Here is an 18,794-nt window from a genome sequence, read left to right as displayed (position 1 = left end):
CCCCAAGAAGGCCACACCCCCTCAGCCTACTGAGAGTTGGCTGTGCTCAGAGAGGGTGAGCTTCAACAGTATAACAATTATAAACAGTTATAATAAATCAAATGACACATCCAAGGTTGAAAAAAACTATTCTCATGACATTAACATTCCACCATAAGCAATTTACGACTATTAAAAACATTGTACTGGATCTTTAACCATTATGGAGAGAAGTAAATAACAGAACATTGTAATGGCTTTGAGCTGTTGTACTCACGTTTATATCCGTGTGATATATTAGCACACAGAGGGCAGGTAGAATCTGTAGAGAGAGACAGAGGTGGGCAGTGAGTGAGTGGGAGGGATGAGGCGCAGACGAGAGGCAGGAACAGAGTGATTCACCCAGCGGCTATAACGCTCATTTGGCTGCTCAACGAGCACCAGGAACCTCTCTGTGACCCTCAGCTTGTTTTGACAAACCATTAGCCTCGTACGATATGAATGCGCGAGTCATTTTTCAAGATTTTAGGAAAAGACGAAAACCGATTTTCCAGCACGTTTTAAATTAATATTTTGAAAATAAGTTCCAAGGTGTAATAACAAGTTTGCAAAAATACTAAAACACAACAACCATTGCGTAACAAAATAAGGTGATAATAATAAGTAATAAGGTGGCTATAGAAAGCCAAGAATCTAAGCTTTCAAACAATACCAAAGGCATGGTTCTGTGATGAAGTATAATGCGCCAACAGCATTGCAACAGCATTGTGTTTAAAGTTTAAACTAGAAGTACATTTACACTATAGTAAGTTGAAGAAATGCGAATTAGCTTACCAGATTAATCAAAGAAAAGAGCTAAATAAATAAATAAACCAAGCCTCAGAAGTCATGCACAAGTCACACGAGTGAGTTAGGAGGATGGGGATTTTTTAACATAACAAGCGTTCCGATTGGCTTAGGACATAGGCACTAAGCCAGGGCGATGCAGCAGTGTGAGGAGAGTACAGTTAGGCAGAAATCTCAATTTGGCAAACAAATTACTCAGGCAATTATCATATGAGGCTAACGACACACTAGTCAAGACCATAGATATATAACACTAGATGGCTCAAGGCGAAGTCTCCCACGTACTTCACCGGTGGCCATCTTGCGAGGGTGGACTATGATCTGCACAAACAAGAATACTCTTAACTCGCTGAAATCTTGACGGATTTACAAACGGTTTGGTTTATTACAAACGTTATTAACGTGGCTATGATTCTTGCTTGGACGAATGATTTTTTCCCCATATCAAAGTCCATTATAAGTATGCAGTATGATAACTACATCTGACGTTTTTAACAAAGCAAACGGTTGAAAATTGAGCAAGCTATGGTTATTTCAATAGTACATGCACCATTGCACCATAGACATGCATGTTATTAGTGGGCGTGCTCCACCCTCGCAAGATGGCCGCCATGTGGCAACATCTGTCTCTGTTGCGTCTATACTTTCCGTAGCCGCATTTCTGCAGGACGCTCTCTGATTGGCCACTGACTGACGCTCTCTGATTGGCCACTGACATGTTTGCCCAATCGCGTGACGAGCTGTGTCTTTGCCCATTTCCGCGTCGAACAGCCTGCAAACTACCTGGCGTTCTATCGCCATGCTCTAAGACAAACTCTAACCTTAACCAACTTCGAAAGAGTGCCTAAGCTTAACCGTCGAAAGAACTTGCCGTCACGCTCTAAGACAAACTCTAACCTTAACCTACTTCCTACGTCGGCCAATCAGAGAGCGTCCTGCAGAAATGCGGCTACGGAAAGTATAGACGCGTCTCTGTTGGCCAGCAGCGCGGGTGAGTCATCTAGTGATATATATCTATGGTATCACACACACAGACACACAGTCTTACCTCTTGTACGGTCTCCATGGGAGGGGGCGGGTCCTTGTTGCGGCAGAGGTTGACAATGACCCAGGTGACGTTACGGAGGAAAGTGATGGGGATGGATGGGTTTATGAAGGACAGCAGGGGCTTGACCACGCCCAGGGAGATGACGTAGTCCCTGCACTGCGGCCCGTCGCCTGGAGGGAGGAGGGGAGGTCACGGTTAGCAGAACGGCCTCTTTCAACTAATTTTGCCGCTCAGGCTAATTGGTGATGTCAGAGTACCTCTTTTGAAGGTATCATCAAAAGTCTGGCTAGGAAAGATTGGGGCGGGGCTGCGTGTGTGGCAGGTTGGTATTTTCAATCAACCAGTTAGGAACTTAGGGCAGAGAAATGACCATGTGTTTAGTTACTCCTTAAATCTAGTGCCTACCAGAGATGTGCATTTCATCAACCACTTAGGGCAGAGAAATTACTGTGTCATTTTATTCAATAGTTTGTTTGATCTTTTAATTATTTCCCTTACCTCTCTGACGTATGGATTGTCCGTCTCTTTTCCAAATAGTTTATTATATATATTTCTTTTTAATGTTATATATACATAATATATATATATATTTTTTTTTTTTATGTACCCTTCGAGCGGCCCTTTTGTCCTCTCGCCAGGCCGTCATTGTAAGTAAGAATTTGTTCTAAATTGACCTGCCTGGTTAAATAAATAAAAATCAAAACAGATATCTCACTCACCTATAATGTTTCCTAGTGCCCATACAGCCTGTTCACACACGTTCTGGTGGGGAGAATGGAGCAGCCGTAGAAACAATGGCACTGCATCTGGAAACACAAAACATGACCGCGTCAAGAGCGCGCCCCGGCAGGATCGACGGACTGCCGACAGACATCATAACACGCAACCGTGCCGTATGGTAGGAAAATAAACAAACATTCTTAGGCCTTCAATGGAATACTGACGATGTGCAAACACAAACTGTAGAAATAACATCCGAACAGACAAAAGAGTGCGGGGTCAGCTTACTGGATTTAACCACAGCCTGAGTCTGTGCCGATGTCCCAGAAGCTATGTTGGTCAGCGCCCAGGCTGCCTCAAACTGGAGGGACGGGCTGCGGGAGAGGGTTGAGAGAGAAGAAGAGGGTAAGAGTTGTGGGGGGGGGGGGGGGGGAGAAGAGATATAGGAGTGACGGAGGAGAGAACAGGGGAACCCTGGTTCTAAAACCAACCCCACATTCTCCTCCTTACTGCTCCTGCCTCAACCACTGATCTACATTTAGTCATTTAGCTGACGCTTTTATCCAAAGCGACTTACAAGTTCTGTACGACAAGTCATGAAAAGGGCGACTACCGACTTGTCTACTGACAAACACTCTGTAAACTACCCACAACACCCTGTAAACACATCAAGGCGCAGAGTCATGAAACTGTTAGCTCGAAGTTCATAATACACAATGGCCATTTTAAGCAGTTGTAAAACCTTGGCGGAAGTGACAGCGTCTGCCATGGACTGCTGCAGCTGACACCAGATCAGTAGAATAGATATTACTGGCTCTGCCTGGCAAGCTACTGCTATAATGACATTCTTACTCCCCAAGCCCCTCCGCCCAAACAGCTTCCCCCCCCCCTTTCTGAACACAAGGTCCTGGGAATAGGGGAACTCAGAGGGACAGGAATGCCGTTTTATTTGGCTTGGCAAGGACCATGCCGAGTGCCCCTCACACTGTGTGTGTGTGTGTGTGTGTGTGTGTGTGTGTGTGTGTGTGTGTGTGTGTGTGTGTGTGTGTGTGTGTGTGTATGTGTGTGTGTGTGTGTGTGCTAAAACATAAAGACCCTTCCGTTTCCGTTCATGAAGTCAGCTTAGAATGTCAGGTGTAAGTGAATGACTCCTGGGAGACGAGGTGTCCTCCGTTGGTAACCGTAGAGATGGGACAGAGGTTTGGAAGGTAGACTCACTTGTCGTCCCTCTCCAGGCATTTGACAAGGATGGGCAGGATGCCAGACTTTATCAAGTCATCGATGGGGGGGTTTCTGTCACTGGAGAGGAGTTTTCTGATGAGACAAAAAGACACGTTTGACAACCTCGGAGACGGATCCGGTTCAGGTGGATTTGGTCAGTGTTCGTGTCTCCGGGCCTTACCTGGCGGCCTGCACGGCGCTGAGCTGAATGACTGCATTATCACTGGTGGCGTTCTTCAGAGACAAGAGGGAAAGGACAAAGAGGACACGTTACAGAGTAACTAAAACAACGCGTCGTCACCCCTCTGCCCCACCCAGATCCACGATGTCGCCTCTCGTTCCCACGGCGCTGCAGACGGCCGCCAAGTGACAAATGGTGGACGTTCTCGTGAACGCTATAGTGTTGTTACTGTGCGTGCGCAGGTCACACGCCACACGGGGGCCTCTGGTGACGACAGCGGGGTAGCGGTGATCACTCATGCCTATCTCTGCGTCTCCCGAAATAATAATCACCTCGAAGGGGCATTAGGGAGGAATATTAGGAGGAAGACATGCAGAAGGAGTTGCCCCCGAAAGTGAGCCTTACCTGTAGGATGGCATCAAGTGTAACATTTTGCTGTAGAGAGAGAGAGAGAGAGAGAGAGAGAGAGAGAGAGAGAGAGAGAGGGGAGGGGTGGGGGGTTAGCATTATTAAAGAACAAAAACAATCAGACAATAACAAGGTCATAAATTACACCCCGACTAGCAACTTTGCCAAAAGCTCGGACAAAGAATGTGAAACGCTGAGACTAGATGAAGTCGCTTTTTACGCAGGACAGGCGAAGCAGCCCGTCCACATGCAGGTCTTTGTCTTTTGTCCCCCTTTTCAGACCGGTATTAAGGCCCCCCCCCCCCCCCCCATGTTGCTGCCAAGGTCCTGTGAGCTCGTAGGCGGAGAATGCCACGGCAATTCATCATTAAGAAACGTACATCAGCTTACTGCACAGGCCATTCGTCATGGTTGCATTAAGCTACTGAAAGGGCCGCAGTCATCGACGTCCGGGGGCTTTTTAGAGAGACGTACGTTTCTATGACTCATTCCATCGCCGTCCTCTGGACAACCGCATGACTTCAGCGGGGACGGGACAGGGGGTCAGCCGGGAGAAAACCCAGAGATGTAGGCCTGCTAACCTCTTACACAAACCCAGAGATGTAAGCCCGCTAACCTCTTACACAGAACCAGAGATGTAGGCCTGCTAACCTCTTACACAGAACCAGAGATGTAGGCCCGCTAACCTCTTACACAGAACCAGAGATGTAGGTCTGCTAACCTCTTACAGACCCAGAGATGTAGGCCTGCTAACCTCTTACATAGACCCAGAGATGTAGGTCTGCTAACCTCTTACAGACCCAGAGATGTAGACCTGCTAACCTCTTACACAAACCCAGAGATGTAGGCCTGCTAACCTCTTACACAAACCCAGAGATGTAGGCCTGCTAACCTCTTACACAAACCCAGAGATGTAGGCCTGCTAACCTCTTACACAAACCCAGAGATGTAAGCCCGCTAACCTCTTACACAGAACCAGAGATGTAGGCCTGCTAACCTCTTACACAGAACCAGAGATGTAGGCCCGCTAACCTCTTACACAGAACCAGAGATGTAGGTCTGCTAACCTCTTACAGACCCAGAGATGTAGGCCTGCTAACCTCTTACATAGACCCAGAGATGTAGGTCTGCTAACCTCTTACAGACCCAGAGATGTAGACCTGCTAACCTCTTACACAAACCCAGAGATGTAGGCCTGCTAACCTCTTACACAAACCCAGAGATGTAGGCCTGCTAACCTCTTACACAAACCCAGAGATGTAGGCCTGCTAACCTCTTACACAAACCCAGAGATGTAGGCCTGCTAACCTCTTACACAGAACCAGAGATGTAGGCCCGCTAACCTCTTACAGACCCAGAGATGTAGGCCCGCTAACCTCTTACAGACCCAGAGATGTAGGCCTGCTAACCTCTTACAGACCCAGAGATGTAGGCCCGCTAACCTCTTACAGACCCAGAGATGTAGGCCTGCTAACCTCTTACACAAACCCAGAGATGTAGGCCTGCTAACCTCTTACAGACCCAGATATGTAGGCCCGCTAACCTTACACAAACCCAGAGATGTAGGCCTGCTAACCTCTTACAGACCCAGAGATGTAGGCCTGCTAACCTCTTACAGACCCAGAGATGTAAGCCTGCTAACCCTCTTACAGACCCAGAGATGTAGGCCTGCTAACCTCTTACAGACCCAGAGATGTAGGCCTGCTAACCTCTTACAGACCCAGAGATGTAGGCCTGCTAACCTCTTACACAAACCCAGAGATGTAGACCTGCTAACCTGTTACAGACCACGAGATGTAGGTAAGACACAGTCCAAGGCCTGTTCTGCATTTCTCTCTCTCCCTCCCTCCCTCCCTCTCTCTCTCTCACACACAGACACACAAAACACGAACAGCGAGACTCACTCCTTTGAAGTCCGAGTCGACATCAGAGTCCTCCAGATTCTCCTCCTGTGGTACATTTCTCTTCTTCAGTAGGTGTTCGTCTCGTTTGTTCTGAAAGAGAGACAGAAGCGGGGCAGAGATTAGAGATGATGATGCACCGATTGCAATCGTTTTTAAAGTGTGACCCGATTCCTGTCAGATGTGTCTTTCCATGAACTATAATTGTTCAGAATGTTTTCCTGGTTGTTCCTCCACGGCTTATTCTGGCATCACAGGTGTCACAAATTGCGAACTTTGTGTGTTCTGAAGAACTTCCACGCTGACGACATGCGTGTGTGTGTGGCTGTGAGATTACCATCTGTAACCTAACCACTATGTGGCGCATGTGTGTGAATTTGACGGCACAGAATCTGATAATAACTGATTCAACAAGTTACATTCAAGACCTTTTAAGACCACTTAAGAGCAAAATGTAATGTTATAGCAATTTCATGACCATACTAGCAAAAAGAAAGCAACATACATTTTATGGCCTAATAAGAATTAACAAATGTGTTTAATACCCTGCAGATACCCCGTTTAATTAAAAACGTCCTCCTAGTAGAGCCCTCAACATTTTGGGTTGAAATGTCTGAGCTTCCACGTTAACGCATAGTTTTGTTTTTACTTAATAGCAAACGTGAGATAATCCAACAAGCGAGCTACTCTGCTGTCATTGCTAACTAGAGTTGCACAATACACTGATTTGAGATACGTACCCGGGTGTTAAAACGGTCCAATACGCTTTTATTAGTATAGATACTTTTAGAATAATAGGCTGATGCCGTATTTTCTATGGGTTGAGTGGATGCGCCGGAGCAGTGTGTGTGTGTGTGTGTGTGTGTGTGTGTGTGTGTGTATGTGTGTGTGTGTGTGTGAGAACGAGCACAAGCTTTGCGTAGTGGGCGTGTCAACAGTGTCGTCTGAACAAAGAATTTTCCACATTGTCCATTCGTGATTCTGCCTAAAGCCAGGACTCCACAGTATGAGCATTTCACTCGTATTTGCGACTAAAATAGAGCACAAAGATTATACTACGATTATATGAAGCCGACAGTTTGATTACTTGCTAATGTCACCCAAGCTGGTCTCATAACAGTTAAACTAATCTTGGACCCAATCAGCGCTGCGGAGTCAGGGCAAAGGTAGGTTTTGTTTTCCTACAGTGAGGAATGGGATGGGCTTCAGTCTCTCTCCGATTTATAATTAAACCACTATTATATCTAATTTTGTGCTGAACAGGTAAAAAACAAACGTAATAGGAAATCAAATAAAATCTACCGTACTTTTCGCACTATAAGCCGCACCTGACTATAAGCCGCAGCAGCTAAATTGAATGATGTGTACTGTGTACATATATAAGCCGCACTGGACTATAAGCCACATGTGTTTTAATGTTTAATTACCATATGTAAGGAGTGGAGCCTGCGGCTTAATTTGACTCAACACGGGAAACCTCACCCGGCCCGGACACGGAAAGGATTGAGAGGGGGGGGGGGGGGGGGGGGGGGGGGGTACCAAGACAGTTTGATTTAGAGTAGGCCATGAAATACATCTGCATTAATAAGCACACGCACACACGCTCCCCAACCACACAACTCGCAGGGTGAGTCAGTGGTAGGAGGAGGAGATTCCCTTGGCCTACATTCCAGTGCGTGTCGCGGTGCTGACGTGCGAAGCCGATGACTAACCAGCCAGTGCAGGGCTGCTCTCTGCTCTAGCAGAATGGAATGTGCCCGACTGACAACCAACTCAGCACTAAAAAACATCACAGACGCTCTTGCCTTTTAATACCCATGGCCGTGTCCCCCACCTCTACTGACCCCTCTGTTTTCCTGTTGCCTAGCGCCTCGCCAACATTCTCAATTTACTTTCAACAGCCAGTACCATGACGGTACGTCCTAATGTGCATGAGAATCATCCAGTTGGACACAGCCACCCACCACCCCCATAACACTGTCTGTCGCCCAGTCAGTCTGGTCCAGAGGGCTACCTCATATTCCACTACAGGTCGTCTACAATACCAACCCCCCCCCCAGGCCCCCACCCACCACCACCCCCTCCAACCCATAATACTGTCCGTCGCCCAGTCAGTCTGGTCCAGAGGGCTCACTCATATTCCACTACCTACAATACCCCCCCCCCGCCATCTCCTCCTCACTCGCTCCCACTGGCTGAAGACGAGAATGAACGACTCGGCGGCAGAAGCTGACAGGCATAAAGAAGACAAATGTATCCTTCGTCAGAGAGAAAGGGAGAGAGAGAGAGTGAGTCTGGGGATAACATTCCAGAGTGAAGGATGAAAATTGAGGGAGAGAGAATGAGAGGAATGGAAAAAGGAGTGGCGCTTCTACTTCTGAGGATGAAGTGTGGCGAGGCTGCTGGTGGGTAAAGCTCTGACCCAGGGCTCCCCTCCACATCCATTATTAAACCCATTAAATCTACCGCTCCCGCCTACCTCCGGTCAATGGTCTCTAACTACACACCCTCAAGACCCCTACGCTTTGCATCTTCTGGCCGCCTCAGACCTGCTCCTATCCAAGCTCCGGGAGGGTCATCAAGGAGAAGTCGCCTATTCTCAGTCCTTGCCCCACAATGGTGGAATGAACTACCTACCCACCCCAGTTAGGACAGCCGAAAGCCATCCAATCTTTCGCAGTCGACTAAAGACGCACTTCAACCATTATCTGAAATAATAAAAAAAAAATAAAAATCTAACCCTAACTAACCTTACCGTCATGCACTTGTCCTAATAAACTAACCTACACTGTAGCACCCACTTTGATGAACATTGTTACTCAGCTGATAGAGTTGTACCCTTCCTGATGACTTGTCGTACAGAACTTGTAAGTCGCTTTGGATAAAGCCTCAGCTAAATGACTAAATGTAATGATCCCATCATCTTCCGACAGGTTAATCAATGATTGTGAACATGATCAACTCTCCCCAGACTAGAATCAAGATAAGACAGTCTACAATGCTAACATGGGAGAAACAATCAATTCAACGACCCAATTATCCTTGTCCAGTTTAGAAATGCGTCATGTTAACACGTTATTTTTGCAATCCTGGCAACGAGGGGTAATGAGTTGTTTCCATTTGCAGCCATTTCTACAATAAAAAAAAAAGTAGACTCAGGAGATTTAATTGACTGGGATGAGTGAACCCTTCAGACTAAGAATCAGAAAAGTCTTGGTTTAAATAGTTTTGGACAGTCCCATATATTTCCAGTCGTATCCAAAATCCCCTCGCGGTTCAGGACAGGCACACAGGCGATGTTAGTAGAAGGCAGACCAGTTTACTGCAGAGAGGTGGCAAGATGTTTACAAGCCAGAGCAGATGGAACATGCAGTCATGACAAAGGCTTGCTCTCTCTCTCCCTCTCCCTCTGCATAGAGATGGCAGATTTAGGCCATGTCCCCACGTATCCGGATCTTTTGCCAAACGCACATTTTATTCCACGATTGGGCCTTTCATCCACACGTAAAGGGTGTTTTCAGGAACATAAACAGAGATTTTCTTAAACACATTTTAAAGTGAAGATTTTCCAAAATATCAGTTCAGTGGATCTAGAAAAATAGAAAATCAGGCGGAGAAAAAGAGGATAATAAAAAAAATGTATGTTGTCGTTTACATGTTGCATGCATGTATCCCCTCCCTACTTCCAATTTCCCCATGCTGAATGCACCCGATTGGATAAATTACATGCTGGTGCTCTAGAGTGACATCTAGTGGCTGAATGTTATCTGGTAGTGTTTATCTGTGGACTCATAGAAATGTTTTGAGCTTCTATGTCCAAGTGACCTTCATTTCACAGTCCTGCCAACAGCTCTGAACTAGATAATGCATGCATATCCCCGGAATGTCTCCTATTCATTGTGAATGGAGCATCCCTAAAAAGTGTCACTTGATCACGTCGCAGATTAGAGTATTGGTTCACTTATGTTTTAGCTTTCAACCACAGGAAAAAGGTACAAAATTAGGAATGCACCGATATGAAAAATTGCCACCGATACCGATTGTTCAACTAACACAATCGGCCGATACCGATATTTGTGGCAAAAAAAATATTTTTTTTATCTTTTTTAGAAACTACTGTATATTTGTATGTCTCTAAATGTTTTGATGAATTGAAAATGGAGGACCCTTGTGTAAAAAAAGCCGAAAGACTTTTTCTGGTCTTCATCCTCCAGTCCACTGAGCTGTACTGCATTGTACCCATTCTGCAATCTGCCAATAAAGTTCTCAATCAATCAGACAAAAAAAATGATTTTTTGCAACGAATGTTATAATAAAAGCCTTTCCATACATCGGTCTGATTGAAAACTTTATTAACAGACTGCAGAATGGGCACAACTCAGCACGGGCTGAGATATGAACGAGTAATGCTTGCCATCTATCTAGGTCGTCTTCGGACGTTGCTATGGTCCGGTAAATACGCTGATGCTATTGAACGTAGGGCTGGGCGATATAGAAAAAAGATCATATCGCGATAACGATATGATAATGTTATCATATTTCTCGATATCCATAATTATCGAATTGTTATAAGTATTAATTTTTTTTTTTTTTTTTTTTTTAACAGATGTATGTTTATTTTGCAGCAATTCTTTGTCATCTTTAGTGTTACATCCCCTCACACTCCAGTTCTCAGGCTGCAGCTGGTTTAAAAGCGAAAGTAAACTGGCTTCTCTGCTGGCTGTGGCTCCAGGGGAGTTGAACAGTTCTGGCTCTGCTAGTTTATTTTCGATCTTTTGGCGCTTTTTTGGTGGACAAACCACCGCACATGTGCACCGTGACTCGTGACTGGAGTCTAGTTCTGCTAGCACACATAGCCTACTGTGTACAGACGGTTTCAAACTGTATTTTAAATTAGAAAGCAAACAAAATAAATGGACAAGAGAAAAATAAATCTCAATTTGGTCAGTATTGTCATTTGGACAAGCAAAGCCATTACTTTAAGTTGCAGGCAAGAAAGACAAGTCTGTCCACCACCTGGTTTTAAAACTGCCCTGTTGCAGGTCACAAAAAAAAAGAAAAATTATATATATATTAAAAAAAAAAGAAAAAAAATAGATTTTTTTTTTATTTCGATATTTCATATCGATTATTAAAATATATCGCGATATTTATCGTTATCGTTATATCGCCCAGCCCTAATTGAACGTGTAACTATATAACGTTAATGCCCCAAACGAATGCCTTTTTTTAAATCATAAGTAGTAACTTTGATGCAGTAGCGTGTGTTTGTGTGGGGGCGGCGTTGTGCAGGTCGCTTGACTGAAACTTTTTTCAAAGTTTGAACGTGTGGGCCAGATTGACGAGACACAAATAGATGGATATTTATCGGCTACTGCCATCGGCACATTTGAGCTTATCGGCCGATAGGCCGATGGCAGTCAACAAGGCACTTATCGGCCGATACCGATACCCGACCAATATATCGGTGCACCCCTATACAAAATGTACGTTATGTTATTAGAGTTGTTCCGATACCAGTATCGGAAATGCCTCCGATACAGCCTAAAATGCTGGTATCGGTATCGACGACTACACATAAATTCTATGCTCCGATACCATATGACGTAATTTATCAACAACACGTGCGGTATCCTCCTGCTGAGAGTGAGCATTATAAAACAAACGTGTTTTTAATAGAGTACAGCAAGTTGGCAAAGCAGTATTCCTAAATCACTTTTTCACCAGTAACGTTACATTGTTTGTCTTTCCATCTAGCTCGCGTTAACTGGCTAACCTAGCTCACGTTAACTGGCTAACCTAAGTGCCGTCACCTCTCCCACACATGCACGCAATTAATGACATAATGCGGACAGCCATACCGGTAACAATGTTTAGCTTTTAGTGCCAAATCAAGAGTCAAGAGTCACTTTATTGTCCCATCAGCTGGGAAATTTGTCTTGGGCTTACACCCACTACAGCCACAGATACATACATACATGACACAACACAACTGACTCCAAACAATACACAGTATAAAAGATACAGTACCTGCACAGCAGGATGTCTGGCAACACCACATTAGAATAGTATACACAAATAATACAGTATTAATTATAATATTATAGTATACACGATAATATAACAACCAAATATCCGTTATTCGATAGTTGCCCTTTATCTGGCACTATTTAAAAGTTTAACTGAGATCGGAATAAAGGAGTTTTTAAACCTATTTAGTCTAGAGCGTGGAACTCTAAACCTTCTCCCATAGGGCAGTAGCTCATACTGGGCATGTAAGACATGGGAGGGGTCCGAGACTATTCTATTGGCTTGCCTTAGAGTAGTAGCCTGTTCAAAAATAGACTGCAGGGATGAGTGACCTTTCACCCCTATGATTTTCCATGCAATCTGCATCAGACGGACCAGTTTGGACTTTAATTGTACAGACAGGTTACCAAACCAAGCTGTAATACCGTATCTGATGAGACTAATACAGATTGGTAGAAAAGTAACATAAATGTTTGATCTACACCATGCACTCTAAGGCGACGTAGAAAGTGCAGTCGTTGTTGTAGTCTGCTACACAGGCTATCTACATGGGTGTTCCAGGTTAGTGTGTTATCGACAAAAATCCCAAGATATTTATATGAAGAGACCTGTGAGATGGACTGTGTGTGGATGACCACAGGCCTGTGGTCCCCAACACCTCTGGGGTCAAACACCATCTCCTCAGTCTTCTTAACATTTAAAACCAGACAGTTATTGTCGCACCAGTTTACAAACCTCTGGATTTCTGAATAATAGTCAGCTAGGTCACAGTCATTCTTAATTAGAGCTAAAATGGCAGTGTCATCAGAAAATGTTATGAAGCGGTTGTTAGGATAGATGCTTCTGCACTTGTTTGTATATAAGGTAAAAAGCACAGGTGAACGTACTATACCCTGGGGAGCTCCAGTGCTCAGGGTTCTAGATTCTGAAAGAGTGCCGTTAACACTGACCCGCTGTGTACAGTTAGTTAAAAAGGAATGATACCATTTTATAATGAGAGGGTGGACATTAAGCCCATTCAGCTTCTCAATTCTCAAATGATAAGAGTCTGAGGCGAAGTCTCAAAAGAGAATGTTGAATATTTATTTTGCATCGAAAATCACAACATAAACGTTACTACTAGCCAGAGCCTCTGCTACTAGCTAACGGAACCGGAGCAGACTGGGTAGCAAGTGCAACAACGTATAACGTCCTTGCGGTACCAAATGTCCCAACAACCTTTCCGTGGGTGAACTCATTGAGCATAGTTGTCAATTAACGATACTAATACTAATCTATACAATCACCTGTTGTTGAATAAATACCATTACTTTCTAGTTATTACTAAAAAACAGTATATATAAAACAGTATCTGTTTTTTTTTTAAATGTGTATCGGATCAGTATCGGCCGATACCCAAAGCTTAGGTATCGGAAAGGGAAGAAAATGGTATCGGAACAGCTCTATATGTTATAGCCATAAGTAATATAGTTACGTATTGTATTCGTATAGAAGAAAGTCGGTCCCACCCCAAAAAAAAACAGTACGATGGGGAGTTAGACTAACTATGCTTGGGGTGGCGGGCGAGTGCGCTCACCACTAGACCAAGACACCCACCCTGATAAACACATCATTGTTCGTTTTAACGTTAAGATAGAAAGTTAGTGTTTTAAGCAAGATTGGGCTGCTACTGAGACACACTTTTCTGATAGCCTTGCCCAAACCCTAAACTTAACCACACTGTTACCTTAAACTAACCATAACCCTAACTTTCTATCATCATAGTATTGCCGTCTTTGTATCGGGGTGGGTGGCTTGGTCTAGTGGTGAGTGCACTCACCCCACCATAACAAGCATTGTTAGTTGGACTTTTGCCAATACAAAATTCAAGTATATTACTTTATATATAAATAACATAACGTACATTATGGACGTCACGTTTTTTCCTGCAGTCAATTAAGAGTGAGGAGGACAGCCTAGGACAGGGGTCTCAAACTCGCGGCCCAATTGCGGCCCGAGGGATGATATTTTGCGGCCCCCTACTTGACATCAAAGTGTAGTGTTAATGCGGCCCGCGCTACTGTTTGCTGAGACGTTGCGCGAGAGTTGGACGTTTTATTTATTTTATCACTTGTAGGCTACCATAGCGCAGGCTCATGACAGCAACGTTATGTTAGTGACTTGGTTGAAACGTGATTCCGGAGTGATATCAAGTAAAGTGGAAGGCAAATGCATCCTGCTATCTCCTCTGACTGCGAGCAGTGCTCTGCATAAGCGGCTGGCTGACTGACTGCAACTGTCTGTGTCTGTGTGTACGGGTCGCGTGAATATTAAGGCAACCAACTTGTGTTCAGCTTTTCTCTGATTGGCCACGACCCCACGCCGCTAGCCCGCCCCCTTTTGCCGCGATCGCGGCAGGAACCTTCAAGTTCCCTGGTGCAAAATAAATCTGGTAGTTGGTTTATGACGTTAATTAATAATAAACACTGTTAGGACTCTTAATAATAAACACAGTTAGGACTATCTGACTCTTACTAATAAACACTGTTAGGACTATAAACACTGTTAGGACTATCTGACTCTTAATAATAAACACTGTTAGGACTATCTCGATTCACGCGTCACTACTGTAACTAGAGACTCTGGGTGTCACTGTACATCAGTGTGGAACTGTACGCTGTAACGTTATTATTTCGCGTTTTTAACGTCATAAACCAACTACCAGTCACTGTACATCCGTGGAAGCTGCTGAAGCGCCAGCGGGGCGATGCAGTGGTTTGTCCCCGGCTTCCGTGCGCCGCCGCCGGCTTGACTCGGTCCAGCTCCAGCAGCAGCAGCGGCCGTGCTCCGTTGTAGAAGCCCTTCAATGACAGAGCTCTCATATTTTGCGAATGCATAAACTATATCTTAAATTATGGCTATGTGTCTAATATGGCTGTCGCTTATCAATAACTTCGCGACAGCCATATTAGACACATAGCCATAATTTAAGATATAGTTTATGCATTCGCAAATATGAGAGCTCCGTCATTGAAGTGGGTGGTGGCAGCGTTACTAACAGCGTTCACCCTGATGTAAAGTAGCGATTTTTATTGTTTTGTCATGACAAACCAATTACATAATCCCAACATATGTGTAAAGAAACAACATATTCCAGTTAACGGTATATATTTTTTAATGATTCATTACGGTATAAATTAGGTTAACTGGAGCTGCGTATTGCTGGCTCTCATATTTGCGAATACAATAGCGTTCACGCTGATGTAAACAATTCTACAACGGAAGACGGCCGCTGCTGCGGGCGGCGCAACTCTCTGCCGCGCGGTCACGTGGCCGTGTGGCCAATCAGAGAAACGCTGAACGAAAGGCTGAACACAAGTTGGTTGCCTTTAATATTCACACGTACGGGTCTGGTCCAATCACATTCAGCATCCCGTCAGCATCCCCCCCCCCTCACCCACAGTCTGCGAATCAGATGCAGAGTAGGGGAGTAGGGCGGGTCTTCACGGAATGCAAGTAGTCTCTCTTTCAGTCCGAGTCAGTTGACGGCGCATCTACAGTAAACTCGCTCCCAGTTTTATCTCCGTGAGATAAATGTAGCTACTAGCCTAGTTTCTAGCAATTTTCAAAGATGGTCAGTAAAAGAAAAGTCGACTGCAATTCAAAGGTGAATGGACTGAAAAAATGCATTCATCCTGAGTCCCAGCACCAAACCAATGTGACTATATGCCAAGAAACGGTAGCTCTTGTGAAGGGTGGCAATTTGAAAATAATGTATGACCGAGTGATGGAGACCATGTTTGAAGGCAAACAAAAGCAAAGCCCCCTCAGATCGCACAGCAACCAGAATAACTGAAATACTGGCTAGTGATTTGATTAAACAGCTTTGTATAGAATAAAAAAAAATGCAGTGCATTTCCATAGCTGTGGATGAGTCCACTGACACCACTATGTTCTGAAGAACCATTCATGTTCTGAAGAACTGTTCATGTTCTGAAATGTTATTGCTAAGGATTGAGAAGATTGGATCAGTTGTACTTTTTTTTAATGCTTGAAACCCTTTTTTTGTGGAATATTTGATGCGGCCCAGCCTCACCCAGACTCTACCTCCAGCGGCCCCCAGGTAAATTGAGTTTGAGACCCCTGGCCTAGGACATCCATGACAGTTAGGGACAAGGCTGGAGCTACAGACTCTTCACCTCTCGACCCCCAAGGGGTTTACATACTGGTTCAACAGGGTCACACAGGGAGAAATAGCCCCTGGGTCTCGGGCTGGGGTCAGCAGATAAGTATGTTTGTGAGAATGAGTGTGTGATTGTGGCAGGTTTGACAGGCTGTATTTTGCCAATATCACAGCCGTTCAGGTGTCCGTCAAGTTATTTTCATTCACAGTGGTGGACATTCATACGGCCACTGTGGCGTCAATCAGGTTCCTCGAGTCCTCCAACAGAGCCCCACGATGAAACGCTTCTGGAGCGCACTTTGTTGGTGGCCAACATGGAATTAAGGAATATCAAAATAAAAGCACACGTTGTTGAACTTGATCATGCATATTTATTCAAAATTTTTATTACAGCACTATGTTATCAATACACATTTATAAAACAAGGCATATAGCATATATGTAGTCACCTACCCACGACCCCACTTTGGGTCGCGACCCGTAGTTTGAGAACCGCTGAGCTAGATCGATGTACACCTTCTTTAGCTTCAAGCCGACGTGGTGTTTTGCCTTTACAGCGCAACAAAAAGAAACGACAGACAGCTGCATGTTTTAGCAATGAAAAACATTGAAATGCTGTGTAAAGTTAATAGTGGATGCATTTCGGCAGCTGGCTAGACAACGGAATGTATTCAGGCGATCCCAAAAGAAGGCTAGAAAGACAAGGAAATGTGTTGCCAAGCAGTATGACGATGATGCTATGAGAGATATATAGAGCAGTGGTTCTCAACTGGTCTAGCCTCGGGACCCAACATTTTCCTTAGTCATTAAGTCGCGACCCAAATTTTGACACTATGATTTTTTTTTTTTTGCAGTAATACACAATCTTTCATGCACTGTTAAAAACATGAAATAAACACAAAAAAGTGCAACATAAGTGCAACTAGGGCTAAAAACCCAATGAAATAAAATAATAATATATGCTTCTTAGCAGACTTCTTAGCTTAAAGGGGACATGTACTATAAATGTCATTTTTCCAGTCTCTAGCATTGTATTATAGTAATAGGAGTTCGTATCAATGTGTTTTAGTGTCTAAATACCATATTGGCGGATTGCTCTGATTCAGCTCAGCCCCTTTCCTCCTCCAGTAAATTAGGCCTGAGTCACGTCATTCGGGCTCTGGGTAGCAGACAGTGATGTGATTGGCTCTGTGGTTGGAGCTAATGCCCGCCCCATTCTACCTAGACAGCGAGTGGAAGTCTCTCACTCACTCACTCTCTCTCTCTCTCACTCTCTCTCACTCTCTCACTCCGGAGTGTGTGCAGAGGTGTCGGGTTTCGCTCTGGAAGCTCTCTCTCTCTCTCACCCCCCTCCCCTCTCTCTCTCTCTCTCTCACCCCCCCCCCCTCTCTCTCTCTCCCCCACCCCCCCCCCTCTCTCTCTCTCTGTCTACCAGTCGCAGACTGTGTGGGCTGACTGTCACTCAAAGTGCTTATGGGCGGAGCCTGGCCATAACAGCATGAAATCTTGAAGCTGGAAAATGATGGTTTTGAGTACTTTATTAGAAATATAAAACAATGAATTTTTTTGAAAGAAAAACCTTACAGAGGTCTTCAATAGACTAACAGGAATTGTGTAAAGTTGCCCAAATAGTGCTAGGAATAGCAGTACATGTCCCCTTTAACATAACAGACCTACAGTAAGTTTGGGGGAACTAATGGGATAACTGGGGTTGCAACAAAAGTGCAACTAGGGTTAAAACATAATGAAATAAAATAATAATAATAAATAATATGCTTCTTAGCAGACTTCTTAGCTTAACATCACAGGGAACTAATGGGATAACTGGGGATGTTGTTTGCTCCTGAGTCTCAAAGTCAAATTATAATTCTTTTTTTTTTTAGCTTTTTTTAGCCTTTTTTTTTTTTTACACACATCCGTGACCCACTCAAAATGGCCCGCGACACTCTTTTGGGTCGCGACCCACCAGTTGAGAAACACTGATATAGAGTACACCAACACATTTTTTTTTATCTCTTGCCATTTTACCTTACCCCTGCACAGGAATGTATGGAATAAATTTTCTTTCAAAAGTAGTTACCAATGGTTACAGGCGGCCATGTTGGAAGAGAGATAACTACATGAACATTCCGTGCAAGGCCTCTTATTCCGCTGGCTCTAAAAACTGTTCCGACAGCTCTAGTGGGCCACAAGATGCGAGAGCGGTGATATGGGCAGTGAGGCTGGCAGGCTTCCTGCGAGCGACCACAGAAATGTGCTCTGTGTGTTGCATTGTGGGTCGGCTGAGGAAGACTCAAG

At 44.5% G+C, this 18,794-nt stretch overlaps 1 protein-coding gene across 1 annotated transcript in view; it reads right to left on the bottom strand.

Moving 5' to 3' along the window:
- kpna3 (karyopherin alpha 3 (importin alpha 4)) overlaps positions 1 to 18,794 on the bottom strand; it is a 74,039-nt gene that overhangs the window by 10,760 nt on the left and 44,485 nt on the right. The window contains exons 3-10 of the mRNA XM_084310025.1: positions 6,308 to 6,397; positions 4,401 to 4,430; positions 3,996 to 4,048; positions 3,812 to 3,907; positions 2,882 to 2,967; positions 2,593 to 2,679; positions 1,874 to 2,043; positions 257 to 301 (exon numbers count right to left, since the gene is read on the bottom strand). Of these exons, the coding sequence (XP_084166151.1) occupies positions 257 to 301; positions 1,874 to 2,043; positions 2,593 to 2,679; positions 2,882 to 2,967; positions 3,812 to 3,907; positions 3,996 to 4,048; positions 4,401 to 4,430; positions 6,308 to 6,397 (657 nt within the window). The remainder of the gene's footprint in view (positions 1 to 256; positions 302 to 1,873; positions 2,044 to 2,592; positions 2,680 to 2,881; positions 2,968 to 3,811; positions 3,908 to 3,995; positions 4,049 to 4,400; positions 4,431 to 6,307; positions 6,398 to 18,794) is intronic.

This window comes from Notolepis coatsorum (genome assembly GCF_963971535.1).
Source record: "Notolepis coatsorum genome assembly, chromosome: 3".
Classification (NCBI taxonomy): domain Eukaryota; kingdom Metazoa; phylum Chordata; class Actinopteri; order Aulopiformes; family Paralepididae; genus Notolepis; species Notolepis coatsorum.
The sequence above is the reverse complement of the archived record's forward strand: the minus strand, read 5'-3'. Positions and strand labels throughout refer to the sequence as shown.